The sequence below is a fragment of the Heptranchias perlo genome, chromosome 19, assembly GCF_035084215.1.
Source record: "Heptranchias perlo isolate sHepPer1 chromosome 19, sHepPer1.hap1, whole genome shotgun sequence".
Taxonomy (NCBI): Eukaryota; Metazoa; Chordata; class Chondrichthyes; order Hexanchiformes; family Hexanchidae; genus Heptranchias; species Heptranchias perlo.
Genome location: NC_090343.1, coordinates 46,935,014 through 46,953,468, shown reverse-complemented (window position 1 = coordinate 46,953,468; position 18,455 = coordinate 46,935,014). Strand labels below are relative to the sequence as shown.

Genomic DNA, 18,455 nt, shown 5'->3' with positions numbered 1-18,455 from the left:
GCCCGTGTGGAATTATTACTTAGGTCTTTTAATGTGGTCAATTATCTTCTGATGGAAAAATTAATTTAACATAATTTATGGTTCCTGCACACAGAACGCTCCATGCTTTGCAATGGATTTTCCAAAGCACAGACTCTCTGATGTGTAATCTTTTCTTGTTACTATACCAGCTTTCATCAGCTGATATACAGTCCCCTACTTCCAAGGTCAACGGAGAGTGGAAGAAAACGGAAAATATCGGAGACAAAATAAATCGCAGGAGACATGGAGCCCAGACAAGCTTCAGGCACCACAGTTTGGGCAGGTTCTGCCACAGTGTTTCAACTGCACCTATTTACAAAGGAAAGTGTCTGCTACAGCTCCCTAAATGTACATTCTGAGAATCTGTCGAATTCCAGAGAGTTAAATCACAGTTGGTTGGGTGGATGGGAGATGGGTTGGTTGATGGCACACTTAAAGGTAAGTCGTTACATTAGGAAACAACTGGGGTGTCGTTCCTTAACTTATCTCCAATTACATTTCAATTCAGTGACATAATCACACCAAGTATGGATCGGCCAAACCCTTGGAACATTGTCACCCATTTCCCCCCTCCTCCATGGACACTCTAGCACTGTCAGCACTTCCCAGTGGAACAGCTCAAAATGGTGCCCCCAACCCCCAGAAACCCCGAGGCTGTGATCCCCGCCCCCCCATATCCACTGGAGATGGAATGTGATATCTGTTTCACTGCAGTCGCAGTCCCACAGACACCTGCCCATTCAGTCCATGAAACTCATCCCTAACTAACTCTCCCAGTTTAGACTCCAACTACATTGTGAACGCTCCTAACTATTCCAAACATGTTTTTATTCTTTGAGTAAAGAAGTTCTTAATATTAATTTTAGCTTCCACTAATTAATCTTTGGTCCTACCTTCCTGACCAAAGTTAAAGTAATATTCTAGATTTACATTCTCTATACCATTTAATACAATTTAGATCATCCCCATAACCCCCACCCAACCTCCTCCCGTCCAGGCTAGAGAGATTAAGCTCTTGTCTTTCTTCAACGCTCAACTCCTTTTACACTGGGGATCAGTCCTTCTCTGCACCCTTTCCAATGTCTGTATATGTTCTTTTTGTAGCATGGTGAGCAGAACTGAACACAAGTGTGGACACACCAGCACACTGTAGAGCTGTAAAGGCACCCCCAGAGACTCCATCTCCACTCGACTGGTCCAGTGAAATATCCCAGTGTTCCCAGACACCGAGAGTGAAGGGTCCACCATCCCCCCTACAGCTTCCATTCTGAGGCTCCCTCTACCAAGTTAATCCCACTCACTGTATATTTCTGCTCAAGCACCACCCTCTCCACAAGGGACAATATAAAAATTCCATTAAAATATTCAACACCCTCTTTACAGTCTGGGACACACTGCAGCACAGAAGGCTACACAGTGAGGTTTCTCTTAATGAAGGAGCCACCAGCAAGTCCAAACAAGTTGTATCAGGGGCACTGCAACACACAAAGTTAATCCTAGAAAAGAAACAGTAAAAGGCTGGTAAAGTTTCAGGAAGAAGGAACTCTCCCGGTTCTAGCGTTCAGGCACCATCTCTCAGATAGTCAAATATGGGTCACTGATATTAGAGAACATCATCTGCCAGGGGCTGTTCTAGTCACGCCAATAACTTGTATTTATCTACCATTCCGCATTTAGAAGAACCTCTTGGCGCAACTTACTCGGGGTGGGGGGGGGGGGGGCGGGGGGGGAAGAATATGGGGAAAGGCAGGGGAGCCAAAGCAAAGTTAAAGCGGGTGGTTTTAGGAGCTTCCTGAAAGAGGTTTCTGAAGGGAGCGAGGGAAATGACAGTGTGGGGAGAAGGTCCGAAAGAAAGGGGTACTGACACTGATCGGCCTCAGATGGTGGAGTGGAGAGAGCAGGCACCGAGCAGTAATCTAAAGTCAGAGTAAGAGAGGATACAGGTCGCATTGGACAAGATCACCGGAAAAAGATGCAGCGAGACCATGAAGGGATTTGAAAATGAGGGCAAGGATGTGGAAGCTGACATACTAGGGGGGCAGGGTGCCTGCGGAACATAGCAAGAGCAGGGGTGATGGGTGTGTGGGACTTCGAACAGGACAGGACCCTGGCTGCAGAATTCTGCAGTGAATGGAGTGGGGGGATGCTCCCTGGGGCAGCATTCAAGAAATCAGAACTTGCAACGATGAGAGTACGGACGTGGGTTTCAACAGCAGAGGGCACAGGTAAGCAAATTTTAGACACAAAGAAGTGTTGGTAACTGACCAGATGCAAGCTAACATTGCCAGCTCAGGGTCAAGCAGAACACAGAGGGTGCATACCAAGCATGAGTACATCATATAAAATAGATCAAACCATGTTGTTGGATACGAGACAACATTGGGCAGCTTCTGTGTATAAACATAGTAAACTCCCATTAGTGTTGATCCAACGGAGATCTCTCATTTGGTGTATGCCTGTGGGGTGGGGTAATGTTTCATATCAAAGACCATTAGCGGCAGAGGTGGGATTTTTAATACCTTGAAATCCAGGAGTAAATATCTCCAAGCCATTTAGGAATTCCTGTTAAGTGTGAATTTTGAGCACAAGATTAAACTGGGCGTCAGCACCAAAAGCCTCGCCCTTAGCAGTTTATGAATGATAAATTGGACAGTACCTCATCCAACTCCTGCAGCGATTGGTAGCATCCATCAAACCCCAGCCAACCAGGGAGACCAGAACAGAGGAAACAGACACAGGTGGTCAGATCAGACAGCAAGAAAAAAAACACACAGCAGACAGTAAATTAACAGAGACCAGCACCCCAGTAAGGACTGTAACCATGTGTCAATGCAGTTGCACCAGGCCCAATGGAAAGAACAGCCAGCTCACTTTATCTAGAGAAAACAAAACTATACTGCACAATGACATCCAGGGACTTTCCTTATTCCCGTCTTATTTATAATGCAGAGGGGGGAGGATGGAGCACTTCTACTGAGGTTAGATTAATTAAACTATGTGTACAGGTGATGTAATTGAGGGATCTGGCTGAGGGGTTTACTGAGACTGGGGTAAGCCAGCTGAATTCATCTGCAGAATGAAAGCTGGACTAAGAACTTAATAATTTATCATAATATGTTAGCCTCAATAGCTCCTCATAGATAGACTCACTGATAGCAGTAGCATTTGCTGCTTGAAAAGACTTACATTTATATAGCACCTTGTCACATCTCTCAGAAACATCCCAAAATTCTTCACCGGCAGTAAATTACTTTTGAAATGCAGTTTCCATCATATGGGCAAATGCAGTAGCCATCTTGCGAACAGCAACATCCCACATACAGTACAAGATAAATGACCCATTTAATCTACTTTTTTAAGGAGTTGGTTGGAGAGGAATGTTAACCGTGACACCAGAAGAACTCCCCTGCTCTTTGTCAAAATAGTGCCGAGGGATCTTCAACATCCACCTGAACAGGCAGACGTTTAACAGCTCATCTGAAAGATAGCACCTCTGACAGTGCAGCATTCCTACAGCACTGCACTGAAGTGTTAGCCTAGATTACGTGCTTATGTGCTGGAGTGGGGATGTTAAGCGTTCAAGAGTTTTGTTTTTTTTCAAACGGAGAGGTTTTCTGGTTATGGTTGTTTAATCTTGCACAAAGATCCAGGCTCTCTTTGCCAGAATGTTAATATATAGTTTCCAAATGGGACTCTCTCAAATGATGTGATTAGAAGCTTACAGTTAGTGACACTGTACCTGTACCAATCAGCACAGTTCACCGTCACTTTTGGCAGGCTGCTCTCTTCATGAACTTTACACTCTGTGCACGGAGGGTTTGGCAGCTGTAGATTAGGTTTATCAGATTTGGTTATCTCCTAAACATCTGCACCTTGGTACATCATCTGCAGACATGTGGAGAAATATATTCCTCTAAAAAGCAAGAACAAACTAGCCAATAATGAAACACCATGGATGACTGAAGAGATATGGATAAAATTGAAACTAAAGGAAAAGGCATACGCTAAGTACATAGACAATAAAGGAAAGGATGACAAAAGGGAATACGAAGAGGTTAGGAAAGAAGTCAAATAAACGATTAGGGAAGCAAAGGGAAACTACGAGATTAAATTATCAAGGAATATAAAAAGAAATAATAAAGTATTCTACAGACACATAAATAACAAAAGGAAAATCAGGATAGGGATAGGGCCACTAAGGGATGCACAAGACAAACTCACAGGTAATAACAGCGCAATGGCAGAAATATTGAATGGTTACTTTGCCTCAGTATTTACCAGAGAGAACATAAGAAATAGGAGCAGGAGTAGGCCATACGGCCCCTCGAGCCTGTTCTGCCATTCAATAAGATCATGGTGAATCTTTGATCTCAGCTCCACTTTCCTCTATTCCCATATCCCTTGATTCCCTTAGTGTCCAAATATCCATCAATCTCAGCCTTGAATATACTCAACGACTGAGCATCCAATGCCCTCTGGGGTTGAGAATTCCAAAGATTCACAACCCTCTGAGTGTAGAAATTCCTCTTCATCTCAGTTCTAAATGGCCAAATCCTTATCCTGAGACTATGCCCCCTAGTTCTAGAGTCTCTAGCCAGGAGAAACAACCTCTCAGCATCTACCCTGTGAAGCCCTCTCAGAATCTTATGTGTCTCAATGAGATCACCTCTCATTCTTCTAAACTCCAGAGAATATAGGCCCATTCTACTCAATCTCTCCTCATAGGACAACCCTTTCATCCCAGGAATCAAGGCAGCATTTGACCAAGTGTGGCACCAAGGAGCCCTAGTAAAATTGAAGTCAATGGGAATCAGGGGGAAAACTCTCCAGTGGCTGGAGTCATACCTAGCACAAAGGGACATGGTAGTGGTTGTTGGAGGCCAATCATCTCAGCCCCAGGACATTGCTGCAGGAGTTCCTCAGGGCAGTGTCCTAGGCCCAACCATCTTCAGCTGCTTCATCAATGACCTTCCCTCCGTCATAAGGTCAGAAATGGGGATGTTCGCTGACGATTGCACAGTGTTCAGTTCCATTTGCAAACCCTCAGATAATGAAGCAGTCCGTACCTGCACGCAGCAAGACCTGGACAACATACAGGCTTGGGCTGATAAGTGGCGAGTAACATTCACGCCAGACAAGTGCCAGGCAATGACCATCTCCAATGAGAGAATCTAACCACCTCCCCTTGACATTCAATGGCATTACCATCGCCAAATCCCCCATCAACATCCTGGGGGTCACCATTGACCAGAAACTTAACTGGACCAGCCATATAAATACTGTGGCTGCAACAGCAGGTCAGAGGCTGGGTATTCTGCGGCGAGTGACTCACCTCCTGACTCCCCAAAGCCTTTCCACCATCTACAAGGCACAAGTCAGGAGTGTGATGGAATACTCTCCACTTGCCTGGATGAGTCCAGCTCCAACAACACTCAAGAAGCTCAACACCATCCAGGACAAAGCAGCCCGCTTGATTGGCACCTCATCCACAGGATGCACTGCAGCAACTCGCCAAGGCTTCTTCGACAGCACCTCCCAAACCCACGACCTCTACCACCTAGGAGGACAAGTGCAGCAGGCACATGGGAACACCACCACCACCTGCACGTTCCCCTCCAAGTCACACACCATCCTGACTTGGAAATATATCGCCGTTCCTTCATCGTCGCTGGGTCAAAATCCTGGAGCTCCCGACCTAACAGCACTGTGGGAGAACCTTCACCACATGGACTGCAGGGGTTCAAGAAGGCGGCTCACCACCACCAGAAGGGAAATGCATGCTTGACCAACCTTATTGAATTCTTTGAAGAAGTAACAGAAAGAGTAGATAAGGGTAATGCAGTAGATGTAATATATTTGGATTTTCAAAAGGCTTTCGATAAGGTACCGCATAGTAGACTCATGACCAAGGTCAGAGTATATGGAGTCAGGGGACAGTTAGCAGAATGAATAGCAAGTTGGCTACAAAACAAGAAACAGAGAGTAAGGGTTAAAGGTAGCTACTCAGACTGGCAAAAGGTGGGAAGTGGTGTTCCACAAGGATCGGTGCTGGGACCACTGTTGTTCATAATTTACATAAATGATTTGGATTCAGGAATCAGAAGTACAATTTCAAAATTTGCAGAGGACACCAAATTGGGGGTGTAGTCAATACAAAGGAAGAATGCATCAAAATGCAAGAAGACATTAATAAACTTGCAGAACGGCCATGTAATTGGCAAATGAATTTCAATATAGATAAGTGTGAGGTGGTACATTTTGGTAGGAAGAATAAGGAGGCCAGATATTGCTTGGACAATAAGAGTCTAAACGGGATAAAGGAGCAGAGGGGTAAGGGGGTACAGATACACAAATCACTAAAAGTAGCAACGCAGATTAATAAGTCCATAAAAAAGGCAAATCAAGCACTAGGATTAATTTCTAGAGGGATAGAATTGAAAAGCAAAGAAGTTATGTTAAACTTGTATAGAACTGCAGTTATTTTTGTTAACCAAAGGTATTACAGGATATTCGGGCTACAGTGGGTATATGGAGTTAGGTCACAGATCAGCCATGATCTCATTGAATGGCGGAACAGGCTTGAGGGGCTAAATGGCCTACGCCTGTTCCTATGACCACACTTGGAGTATTTGGCACAGTTCTGGTCTCCATATTATAAAAAAAATATAGATGCATTGGAGAGGGTGCAAAAAAGATTCACAATGATGATACCAGAACTGAGAAGATATACTTACCACGAAAGGATGAACAGGCAGGGACTCTTCTCTAGAAAAAGAGAAGGCTGAGGGGTGACCTGATAGAGGTCTTTAAGATAATGAAAGGTTTGATAGGGTAGACAGAGAGAATATCTTTCCATTTTTGCGGGAGTCCAAAACTAAAGGTCATAAATATAAAACTGTCACTAATAAATCCAATAGGGAATTCAGGAGAAACCTCTTTACCCAGAGAGTGATTAGAATGTTGAACGCGCCATCACAAGGAGTATTTGAGGCAAATAACAGATACATTTAAGGGGAAGCTGGATAAACGCATTGGGGAAAAAGGAATAGAAAGGTATCCTGATAGGGTGAGATGAAGTAGGGAGGAAGGAGGCTCATGTGGAGCACAAATACCGGCACAGACCAGTTGGGCCGAATGGCCTGTTTCTGTGCTGTAGTTTCGATGTAACTTCCAGAGAAGCACCAATGATATCCAGCTCTACCTCTCCACCAGCTCTCTTAACCCCTCCGCTGCCTCTGTGCTGTCAGACTGCTTGCCCAACATCCAATCTTGGATGAACCACAATTTCCTCCAGCTAAATATCAGGAAGACCAAAGCCATCGTCTTCAGCTCCCACAACAGTTCCTACGTTCCTATCCCAGACTCCAGGCACTGTCTCAGGCTGAACCAAACTGTTGGCAGCCTCCCTGACCTATTTGACCACGAACTGAGTTTCCGACTCCAGATCCACCTCTACCTCACCCTTTTGCTACTAAAACCCTCATTGATACCTCTCAACCTCCACCCTCTAAACTTCAGCACATACAAAGCTCTGCCGATTTTTCCACTTGTGGGGAGTCCAAAACTAGGGGTCATAAATATAAAATTGTTATTAATAAATCCAATAAGGAATTTAGGAAAACTTTTTTATCCAGAGAGTGGTGAGAATGTGGAACTTGCTACCACAAGGAGTGGTTGAGGCAAATAGCATAGATGCATTTAAGGGGAAGCTAGATAAACAAACAAGGGAGAAAGGAATAGAAGGATATGCTGATGGGGTTTGATGAACTAGGGAGGGAGAATGCTCATGTGGAGCACAAACACCGGCATGGGCAAGTTGGGCTGAATGGCCTGTTTCTGTGCTGTAAATTCTATGCAATTCTATGTTGCTCATGGCCTACATCACACATAGTCCCATCACTGCTGTCCTTGTTGAACCTACATTGGCTCCAGGTCCCCAATCCCTCTAATTCTGATCCTTGTGTTTAAATCCCTTTATAGCCTCGACCCTCCCTATATCTGTAACCTCCTGTATCCCTACAACCCCTGACCCGAACTCTACCTTCCTCTGACCCTGGCCTCATGCAACCCACACCCCTTCTCCCCACAATTGGCAGCTGTGCCTTCAGCCCCACAATCTGTAATTCCCTCCCTAAGCTCCTCCAACTTTCCATCACCCTTTCCTCCTTTAAAACCCTCCTTAAAACCCACTTTTGAACAAGCTTTTGGTCACCCCTCCTTACTTATCTCCTTCTTTGGCTCAGAGGACATTTTGTTGATTGCACCTCGTGATGCGCATTCAGACGCCTTTCAGTGTTAAAGGTGCTATATAAGTGCAACCTGTTTCTTCAATATTTTAAATGTACAATAATGTTCCTCAGATACACCTCTCAACACTGTCCAGAAACCCTCCCCCCTCCTCAAAACTCCAGTGGAAAATTATTTTGGAAGTAAACCTGCAGTTTCATCTAAAAAGAGAAAGGCTATCAATTTGTAACTGATTGACGCAAGGTCTCTAATTATATCACTAGCATTCTATAACAAACGGCATTGTGACACTCTGCAACACCCCCCAGGATCAGCCTTGGCTCAGTGGTAGAACTCTCGTCCCTGAATAAGAAGGCCGAGGTTCAAGCACTCCATCCGGAAACGTGAGCACGTAATCTAAGCTGACACTCCAGTGCAATACTGAAGGAGTGCTGCGCTGTCGGAGGTGCTGTCTTTCGGATGAGACGTTAAACCGAGGCCCTGTCTGCCCTCTCAGGTGGACGTAAAAGATCCCACGGCATTATTCAAAGAAGAGCAGGAGCGTTTTCCCTCAACCAACATCATTAAAAACTGGTTAATTATCACATTGCTGTTTGTGGGACTTTGTTGTGCACAAATTGGCTGCTGTATTTCCTACATTATAGCAGTGACTACACTTCAAAAGGACTTCACTGACAGCAAAGTGCTTTGGGACATCCTGTGGTTGTGAAAGGCGCTATAAAAATTTCTTTGATGTTCTTTTTATTTTTTCTCAGATGCTTTGTAACAGAATGCTGCATACTAATGCAAGAGAAATAAAGTAAACAGACAATGTCAGATTCAGACTACTTAAACAGAACTCTGTACAATACACATTTCCATGAAACAGTCTTGGCATCCATGCAAACAGGAACATGCACAGCACATAGTCACAGTCCTTCTCTTAATTAAATGGTGAAGGCAGAGGAGGGGGGGGAAGAAGAGTCAAATTTTAAAGCAGACAACATAAGGATACGTCCCATCTTCCTCATGGTAACTGGATCACCATTCGCCACAGCGAGATCCTGCGATCAATTGGTTATTGCATTTTGATTGGCTAACACAAGCAGCCTTTGAGGACTGTCCTCTATTAGCATCTCAGAGACTTTTATTTTCCCCCTGCTCATCGGATCTTGATGCTGCAGAATGGAAAAACTTCCTGTACCCAGCATCAAGCATTCCCAGTCAATCACAGCACAGGTTAAAGGCAGCGTAAAGCTCCCTCTACACTGCCCCAATGTGCCTTAGCCCAGACCCTAGAACTGTGCCCTTTACCACAGTTACACACTAGCCATCCCATGGCCTCTCTAAACGAGGTGGGCAATTTAGCTGTAGTTTGTGCTGTGTGGCCACGCCCATTAGGAAATAGATTGAGACTGTTCTAAGCACATTTCACATAAGAGCATATCTATTCACCAGAGGGAACTTTCAGATCATTAGTCTGGGGTAGACTGAGTTTATGTCACAGATATAGAAGGCCAGTGTCTAGACCCACTGACAGCACTCGGGGTTTCTCCTAAAATCTGCCACAAGTGCGCACATGCCTCTCAGACCACTGTTGATTTTGACCAGGACCAATGTTCCGCAACTACAATCCCCAAAGGGTTAATATGCATTGTGCAATATACTGTGTGTGGCACTGAGGTCGTCTACAGCGCAGTGATTAAACACTAGCACCAACACAGCATATTCCACAATGTACAGTGATTAAACACCAGCACCAACACACACACAGCATATTCCACAATGTACAGTGATTAAACACCAGCACCAACACACACACAGCATATTCCACAATGTACAGTGATTAAACCCAGCAGAGACAACAGTGATAATTCCTTTTAAATCTCTCCCTGCTAATTTTAAACACATTAAAGCAGGAGAATGTATTTCAGAGCGTATGATAAATATTACAGTCATAAGCAAGAAAAAAGCATCAGTAACAAATTGCCCCCTTTACATTACACTTTTTTTTCCCTGAATAATTTAAGAAGAGGTTAACAGCAACCTGGGACGGCACCGGGAGTTCATAGGGTCAGATCAGGTCAGCAGGGGTTACTGAATAATCATTGACAGCAAACACCCTGCTTAACTTTTCCTCTTCTGAATCCAAAAGACACATCACCAATTTTAGCATTCCCTATATTATTGCTCTGTTGTGTCACTTCAATACTCAACAAATTTACAATTATTTGCTAAGTTGGCATTGGCTAATTTCCACTGCTGGCTATTAACATCACTCATATAGCAGGTTCACAGGACAGGGTCCACGGACCAACAGGAAAGGTTCTGGGCAGGGTGCGCGGGTCAGCGGCACAGGTTCTGGGCAGGGTGCGCGGGTCAGCGGCACAGGTTCTGGGCTGGGTGCGCGGGTCAGCGGCACAGGTTCTGGGCAGGGTGCGCGGGTCAGCGGCACAGGTTCTGGGCAGGGTGCGCGGGTCAGCGGCACAGGTTCTGGGCAGGGTGCGCGGGTCAGCGGCACAGGTTCTGGGCAGGGTGCGCGGGTCAGCGGCACAGGTTCTGGGCAGGGTGCGCGGGTCAGCGGCACAGGTTCTGGGCAGGGTGCGCGGGTCAGCGGCACAGGTTCTGGGCAGGGTGCGCGGGTCAGCGGCACAGGTTCTGGGCAGGGTGCGCGGGTCAGCGGCACAGGTTCTGGGCAGGGTGCGCGGGTCAGCGGCACAGGTTCTGGGCAGGGTGCGCGGGTCAGCGGCACAGGTTCTGGGCAGGGTGCGCGGGTCAGCGGCACAGGTTCTGGGCAGGGTGCGCGGGTCAGCGGCACAGGTTCTGGGCAGGGTGCGCGGGTCAGCGGCACAGGTTCTGGGCAGGGTGCGCGGGTCAGCGGCACAGGTTCTGGGCAGGGTGCGCGGGTCAGCGGCACAGGTTCTGGGCAGGGTGCGCGGGTCAGCGGCACAGGTTCTGGGCAGGGTGCGCGGGTCAGCGGCACAGGTTCTGGGCAGGGTGCGCGGGTCAGCGGCACAGGTTCTGGGCAGGGTGCGCGGGTCAGCGGCACAGGTTCTGGGCAGGGTGCGCGGGTCAGCGGCACAGGTTCTGGGCAGGGTGCGCGGGTCAGCGGCACAGGTTCTGGGCAGGGTGCGCGGGTCAGCGGCACAGGTTCTGGGCAGGGTGCGCGGGTCAGCGGCACAGGTTCTGGGCAGGGTGCGCGGGTCAGCGGCACAGGTTCTGGGCAGGGTGCGCGGGTCAGCGGCACAGGTTCTGGGCAGGGTGCGCGGGTCAGCGGCACAGGTTCTGGGCAGGGTGCGCGGGTCAGCGGCACAGGTTCTGGGCAGGGTGCGCGGGTCAGCGGCACAGGTTCTGGGCAGGGTGCGCGGGTCAGCGGCACAGGTTCTGGGCAGGGTGCGCGGGTCAGCGGCACAGGTTCTGGGCAGGGTGCGCGGGTCAGCGGCACAGGTTCTGGGCAGGGTGCGCGGGTCAGCGGCACAGGTTCTGGGCAGGGTGCGCGGGTCAGCGGCACAGGTTCTGGGCAGGGTGCGCGGGTCAGCGGCACAGGTTCTGGGCAGGGTGCGCGGGTCAGCGGCACAGGTTCTGGGCAGGGTGCGCGGGTCAGCGGCACAGGTTCTGGGCAGGGTGCGCGGGTCAGCGGCACAGGTTCTGGGCAGGGTGCGCGGGTCAGCGGCACAGGTTCTGGGCAGGGTGCGCGGGTCAGCGGCACAGGTTCTGGGCAGGGTGCGCGGGTCAGCGGCACAGGTTCTGGGCAGGGTGCGCGGGTCAGCGGCACAGGTTCTGGGCAGGGTGCGCGGGTCAGCGGCACAGGTTCTGGGCAGGGTGCGCGGGTCAGCGGCACAGGTTCTGGGCAGGGTGCGCGGGTCAGCGGCACAGGTTCTGGGCAGGGTGCGCGGGTCAGCGGCACAGGTTCTGGGCAGGGTGCGCGGGTCAGCGGCACAGGTTCTGGGCAGGGTGCGCGGGTCAGCGGCACAGGTTCTGGGCAGGGTGCGCGGGTCAGCGGCACAGGTTCTGGGCAGGGTGCGCGGGTCAGCGGCACAGGTTCTGGGCAGGGTGCGCGGGTCAGCGGCACAGGTTCTGGGCAGGGTGCGCGGGTCAGCGGCACAGGTTCTGGGCAGGGTGCGCGGGTCAGCGGCGCAGGTTCTGGGCAGGGTGCGCGGGTCAGCGGCACAGGTTCTGGGCAGGGTGCGCGGGTCAGCGGCGCAGGTTCTGGGCAGGGTGCGCGGGTCAGCGGCACAGGTTCTGGGCAGGGTGCGCGGGTCAGCGGCACAGGTTCTGGGCAGGGTGCGCGGGTCAGCGGCACAGGTTCTGGGCAGGGTGCGCGGGTCAGCGGCACAGGTTCTGGGCAGGGTGCGCGGGTCAGCGGCACAGGTTCTGGGCAGGGTGCGCGGGTCAGCGGCACAGGTTCTGGGCAGGGTGCGCGGGTCAGCGGCACAGGTTCTGGGCAGGGTGCGCGGGTCAGCGGCACAGGTTCCAATGGCTAATGGCATGGGTTTCAAGCCAGGTTCCTGGCCTGAGCTCAATGCTGCACTGACATTTGTTTGCAGAGAAGGCAGAAAAATACTGATATCAGTTTTCACAAATAAAAGTGGGGATATTATATCAAACACTGAGCTAATTTATAACAAATATTATTCTGCATTATTCACAAGGCTGCTGTCACTCTCAGCTATAAACCAAACCAGCTTTTAAAAAGTTGTTGCAGTCAGCAGGCAGCATGGAGAATCAAAAGACAATTAATGGAATGGCAATTAATGCAACAGAATTTTAAATACCGTTTCTAAAAGATCCTGCACCATCACCTCAAATAATTCATTCAACAAGTAGCCTGGTGAGAACTGCCTTTTAGTTTTGATGAGAAGCAACACATCAACCCTACAGCTCTAATCCTTTCATTTCCTTCCTGCTGCCTCAAACCTTTTGAGTTATGTTGCAACCTTTCTCTATTACAGTGATTAACTCTTAGTCTGCAACAGGAGGAAAATTTGACTCCTTTTTATGAGATTTGTTCCCAGGCTTCTCCCAATGACCTAGTAGCTAGATCATTGGGAGAAGCCTGGGCAGGGTTCACAGGTCAGCGGCACAGGCTCTGGGCAGGGTTCATAGCTGGTGTTGTACGACAGCATGGGATAGTCCCAGGTTCGATCCCTTCCCCTTCGCCCGCACACCCAAAGTCAGTTTGCACTGTGACCGAATTCCAGCTGGGATACCAGTTGAGGCGCTGCAATTATCAGTGACCCTGAGCCAGAGATGAGGACAAAAAAAAATAATCAGCCACGGTTCCCACTCCTCAGTGAACCGACAACAACCCTAACAGAAACGAAGGTGTTAGCCGTGGCCCGATGGGTAGCACTCTTGCCTGTGAATCAGAAGGTTGTGGGTTCGAGTCCCATTCCAGAGGCTTAAGCACAAAATCTAAGCTGACATTCCAGTGCAGTACTGAGGGAGTGCTGCACCGTCGAAGGTATTAAACTGAGGCCCCGTCTACCCTCTGAGGTGGACATAAAAGATTCCATGACACCATTTCAAAGAAGAGTAGGGGAGGTCTCCCCGGTGTCCTGGCCAATATTTATCCTTCAACCAGCATCACTAAAACAGGTTATCTGATCATTATCACATTGCTGTTTGTGGGACCTTGCTGTGTGCAAATTGGCAGCTGAGTTTCCTACATTACAACAGTGACTATACTTCAAAAGTACTTTATTGGCTGCAAAGCACTTTGTGACGTCCTGAAAGGCACGATGTAAATGCAAGTTCTTTCTTTCTTTCTTTAAGGCCAACCTCAGGGGAGACCCAGTAGAACAATATATCTGGCACTGGTAAAGCCAGCATGAGACCTGTGCATTCTTAAAAGGATTGGCTACACTACAGCTTTGAAACAATGAGAGCTGACGGGTCTATAGCGGTTATCCCCCCATCAGGCCTCAGATTTCTCGTTCCTTTTGAAGTTAAGCAAAGAAACATCAAATTTCGCCTTGAGCTATCGAGACAGTAGTGCCAACTAGCATCCATAACTATTCTATTCCAAAGCTTATCCCGAACAATTCAACCTGCAGAAAGTCAGCTTCTAATTCAATGATTGCACTAAGAGATGGTGAACTGGCAATCTGTTTATCCAAGCTCCACTTATCTGAACTTGGGTGGATCATTCTCTTGCACTGCATCAGTTTCCATGCAGTATTAACATGTGTTCACTATCTGACTTAAGTCACTTATCGTCAACTGTTCAGGTACACAGTGCCCACTGCAAATGTTCATCTACTTCCAATGTCAACAGTTTGGGTATTCCTACTACCCTGGCCATCAAGCATAACTCCAGCCTCAGGCTGATGCCAATCTGGCTCAAACACCAAGCATAATCCCAATCCTGGGGGAACCTGACTCGAGGCTGATGCCAAACTGGCTCCAACACTAACCATAATCCCAATCCTGGGGGAATCCTAACTCTGGGCTGATGCTAAACTGGCTCCAACACTAACCATAATCCCAATCCTGGGGGAATCCTAACTCTGGGCTGATGCTAAACTGGCTCCAACACTAACCATAATCCCAATCCTGGGGGAATCCTAACTCTGGGCTGATGCTAAACTGGCTCTAACACTAACCATAATCCCAATCCTGGGGGAATCCTAACTCTGGGCTGATGCCAAACTGGCTCTAACACTAACCATAATCCCAATCCTGGGGGAATCCTAACTCTGGGCTGATGCCAAACTGGCTCTAACACTAACCATAATCCCAATCCTGGGGGAATCCTAACTCTGGGCTGATGCTAAACTGGCTCTAACACTAACCATAATCCCAATCCTGGGGGAACCTGACTCTAGGCTGATGCCAAACTGGCTCCAACACTAACCATAATCCCAATCCTGGGGGAATCCTAACTCTGGGCTGATGCTAAACTGGCTCTAACACTAACCATAATCCCAATCCTGGGGGAATCCTAACTCTGGGCTGATACCAAACTGGGCTCCAATGCCAGGCCCTCGAGCATAACTCCAATTCTTGGTAGTTTAGCCAAAAGGCAGGAGTACAGTCACACATCGCAAGAGACCATACAGATCACAAATTGGCAATGCCTCTGAAGTTGCCCTTTGTTCTCTGTAATATGGAAAACTGATTAAACTACTTAGCTACTAACCCTCAATTTATATCAACTGTGCACTCCCCATTAGCGACCCACCATATTAAATAACTGCAAATCAAATGTGCCTTCAGCACCACTGATAACCTCCTCCATAGTTCAAACAACTTCTGAGCAGGCGCAGTATGTTTCCAAATTCAGTGCTCTCCCCTGCAGAGATTTCAGTACATTTTCTCTTCACTCTCTTGCCCAGTATCTTCATCACATCAACAGAGTATTATCCAGCCCCTCATTTTATTCTGCACTGGAAATCAAGCAGTCACACAAACAGTGTCGTCGAACCAACTACAAATGTACCAGTTTAATGGTTCACAGCAAAGAGTGACACATACACTGGCTACTCCACCTAAACCAACTGTTTCAGCACCCCAGAAAATTTAGGTTATCAGAAACATTTCATTTATCGTTTAATACCATATTTATGAGTAAATTTAACAGTAAGATAACTTTAGATATTAAAGCCACCAGTGGATGTCCTGTAGCATTGCTGGGGTCTAGAGTATGGTTTCAGTGTTAACCTGGGGTCTGTCCCTTGAAGGTTCTATGGGAGTTTAGGTGATTGCAGTTACTTGCTCAGGTCCGTAATTGCTTGTTAATTTTAGGCTGCCTGTGTGGCTTGGAGAGGAAACACACTTAGCTGCTTTTACAAAGCCTTGAGTGGGGAGCTTCCAGCACTAGTTTCCACACGCCGAAGACAAACCACAATGTGGAGCCAGAAGCTACCCATCTCACCATTGTAAAAACACCTTTAAACTGCTTCAAATGAAGATTTTTCAAAACAAATGTCTACAAACAATGCTGTTTCTGGCTGTGTTTATATTTATATATAATAATCCCAGTCCCCTGACCCTGTGTTTATATTTATTTATAATCCCAGTCCCCTGACCCCATGTATATATTTATATTCATATATAATCCCAGTGCCCTGATCATATATAATTATATTTATTGAAATAATCAGAGCCTTGACCCTGTATATAATTATATTTATATATAATAATCAGAGCCTTGACACTGTGTTTAATTATATTTATATATAATAATCAGAGCCTTGACACTGTGTTTAATTATATTTATATATAATAATCCCAGTGCCCTGACTCTCTGTATATTATATTTATATAATAATCAGTGCCCTGACTCTCTGTATATTATATTTATATAATAATCAGTGCCCTGACTCTCTGTATATTATATTTATATAATATTCAGTGCCCTGACTCTCTCTATATTATATTTATATAATAATCAGAGCCTTGACCCTGTATATAATTATATTTATATAATCCCAGTGCCCTGACTCTCTCTATATTATATTTATATAATAATCAGAGCCTGGACCCTGTGTATAATTATTTATGTATAATCAGAGCCCAACTCTCTATATAATTGTATATATAATAATCCAGTGCCCTGATCCTGTATATAATTATTTATAAAGACAATATTTATATTTAAACTGATATTCAGCAGTCCCCGAGGCCCGGCCCGAGTTGCTGTTCCTCTGCCCTCCCCCCGGTAGTAGACGAGCACTCGGACTGGGACTCACCGCAGCGCCGCGGCTCCGGCCCAGGGCCTGTCCCGGCTTATTACTCACTTGCTCCGCCAGCAGATGCCGGCTCTGGGCCGCTCGGTTCCGCATCAGCACAAACGCGTCCGTCAGGCTCCGGGTCGCCATGGTAGCCACGGGAGGCCGCAGCCTGGGCCTCACTTTACTCACGGGCCCCCGTTCCGTCACCGCCTCCCCCCTCCTGGGGAAGAGAAAGAATGAAGCACCCGGGGACACTTCAGAGGACCGCGTGCCACCTCCTAAACAAACCGACAGCAACTTCGGCCCAAGCAAAGGGGCCGGGCGACACCGTCAGTGCCCCCCCGCCCAGTGCAGCCACTTTGCTCTTAATCTCACTATGCTGCGGCTCAGTGGGTAGCACTCTGAGTGAGGAGGTCATGGGTTCAAGTCCCACTCCAGAGATATGAGCACATAATCGAGGCAGATACTCCAGTGCAGCACTGAGGGAGTGCTGCACTGTCGGAGGGTCAGTACTGAGGGAGCGCCGCACTGTCGGAGGGTCAGTACTGAGGGAGCGCCGCACTGTCGGAGGGTCAGTACTGAGGGAGCGCCGCACTGTCGGAGGGTCAGTGCTGAGGGAGCGCCGCACTGTCGGAGGGTCAGTACTGAGGGTGAGCCGCACTGTCGGAGGGTCAGTACTGAGGGAGCGCCGCACTGTCGGAGGGTCAGTGCTGAGGGAGCGCCGCACTGTCGGAGGGTCAGTACTGAGGGTGAGCCGCACTGTCGGAGGGTCAGTGCTGAGGGAGCGCCGCACTGTCGGAGGGTCAGTACTGAGGGTGAGCCGCACTGTCGGAGGGTCAGTGCTGAGGGAGCGCCGCACTGTCGGAGGGTCAGTGCTGAGGGAGCGCCGCACTGTCGGAGGGTCAGTACTGAGGGTGAGCCGCACTGTCGGAGGGTCAGTACTGAGGGAGCGCCGCACCGTCGGAGGGTCAGTACTGAGGGAGTGCTGCACTGTCTGAGGGTCAGTACTGAGGGTGAGCCGCACTGTCGGAGGGTCAGTGCTGAGGGAGCGCCGCACTGTCGGAGGGTCAGTACTGAGGGAGCGCTGCACTGTCGGAGGGTCAGTACTGAGGGAGCGCCGCACCGTCGGAGGGTCAGTACTGAGGGAGCGCCGCACTGTCGGAGGGTCAGGACTGAGGGAGCGCCGCACTGTCGGAGGGTCAGTACTGAGGGAGTGCTGCACTGTCGGAGGGTCAATGCTGAGGGAGTGCTGCACTGTCGGAGGGTCAGTGCTGAGGGAGCGCCGCACTGTCGGAGGGTCAGTGCTGAGGGAGCGCCGCACTGTCGGAGGGTCAGTACTGAGGGAGTGCCGCACTGTCGGAGGGTCAGTGTTGAGGGAGCGCTGCACTGTCGGAGGGACAGTACTGAGGGAGCGCCGCACTGTCGGAGGGTCAGTGCTGAGGGAGCGCCGCACCGTCGGAGGGTCAGTGCTGAGGGAGCGCCGCACTGTCGGAGGGTCAGTACTGAGGGAGCGCCGCACTGTCGGAGGGTCAG

At 49.0% G+C, this 18,455-nt stretch overlaps 1 protein-coding gene across 3 annotated transcripts in view; it reads right to left on the bottom strand.

The window, feature by feature from the left end:
- stx16 (syntaxin 16) overlaps positions 1–17,177 on the bottom strand; it is a 75,376-nt gene extending 58,199 nt beyond the window's left edge. The window contains exon 1 of one of the 3 annotated variants that reach the window (XM_068000707.1): positions 16,941–17,177. In XM_068000707.1, coding sequence (XP_067856808.1) covers positions 16,941–17,069 — 129 coding nt within the window. In that variant the 5' untranslated portion in view covers positions 17,070–17,177. The remainder of the gene's footprint in view (positions 1–16,940) is intronic. The other 2 variants (XM_068000705.1, XM_068000706.1) reach the window with 2 other exon arrangements.
- Between the last annotated feature and the right edge of the window lie 1,278 nt (positions 17,178–18,455).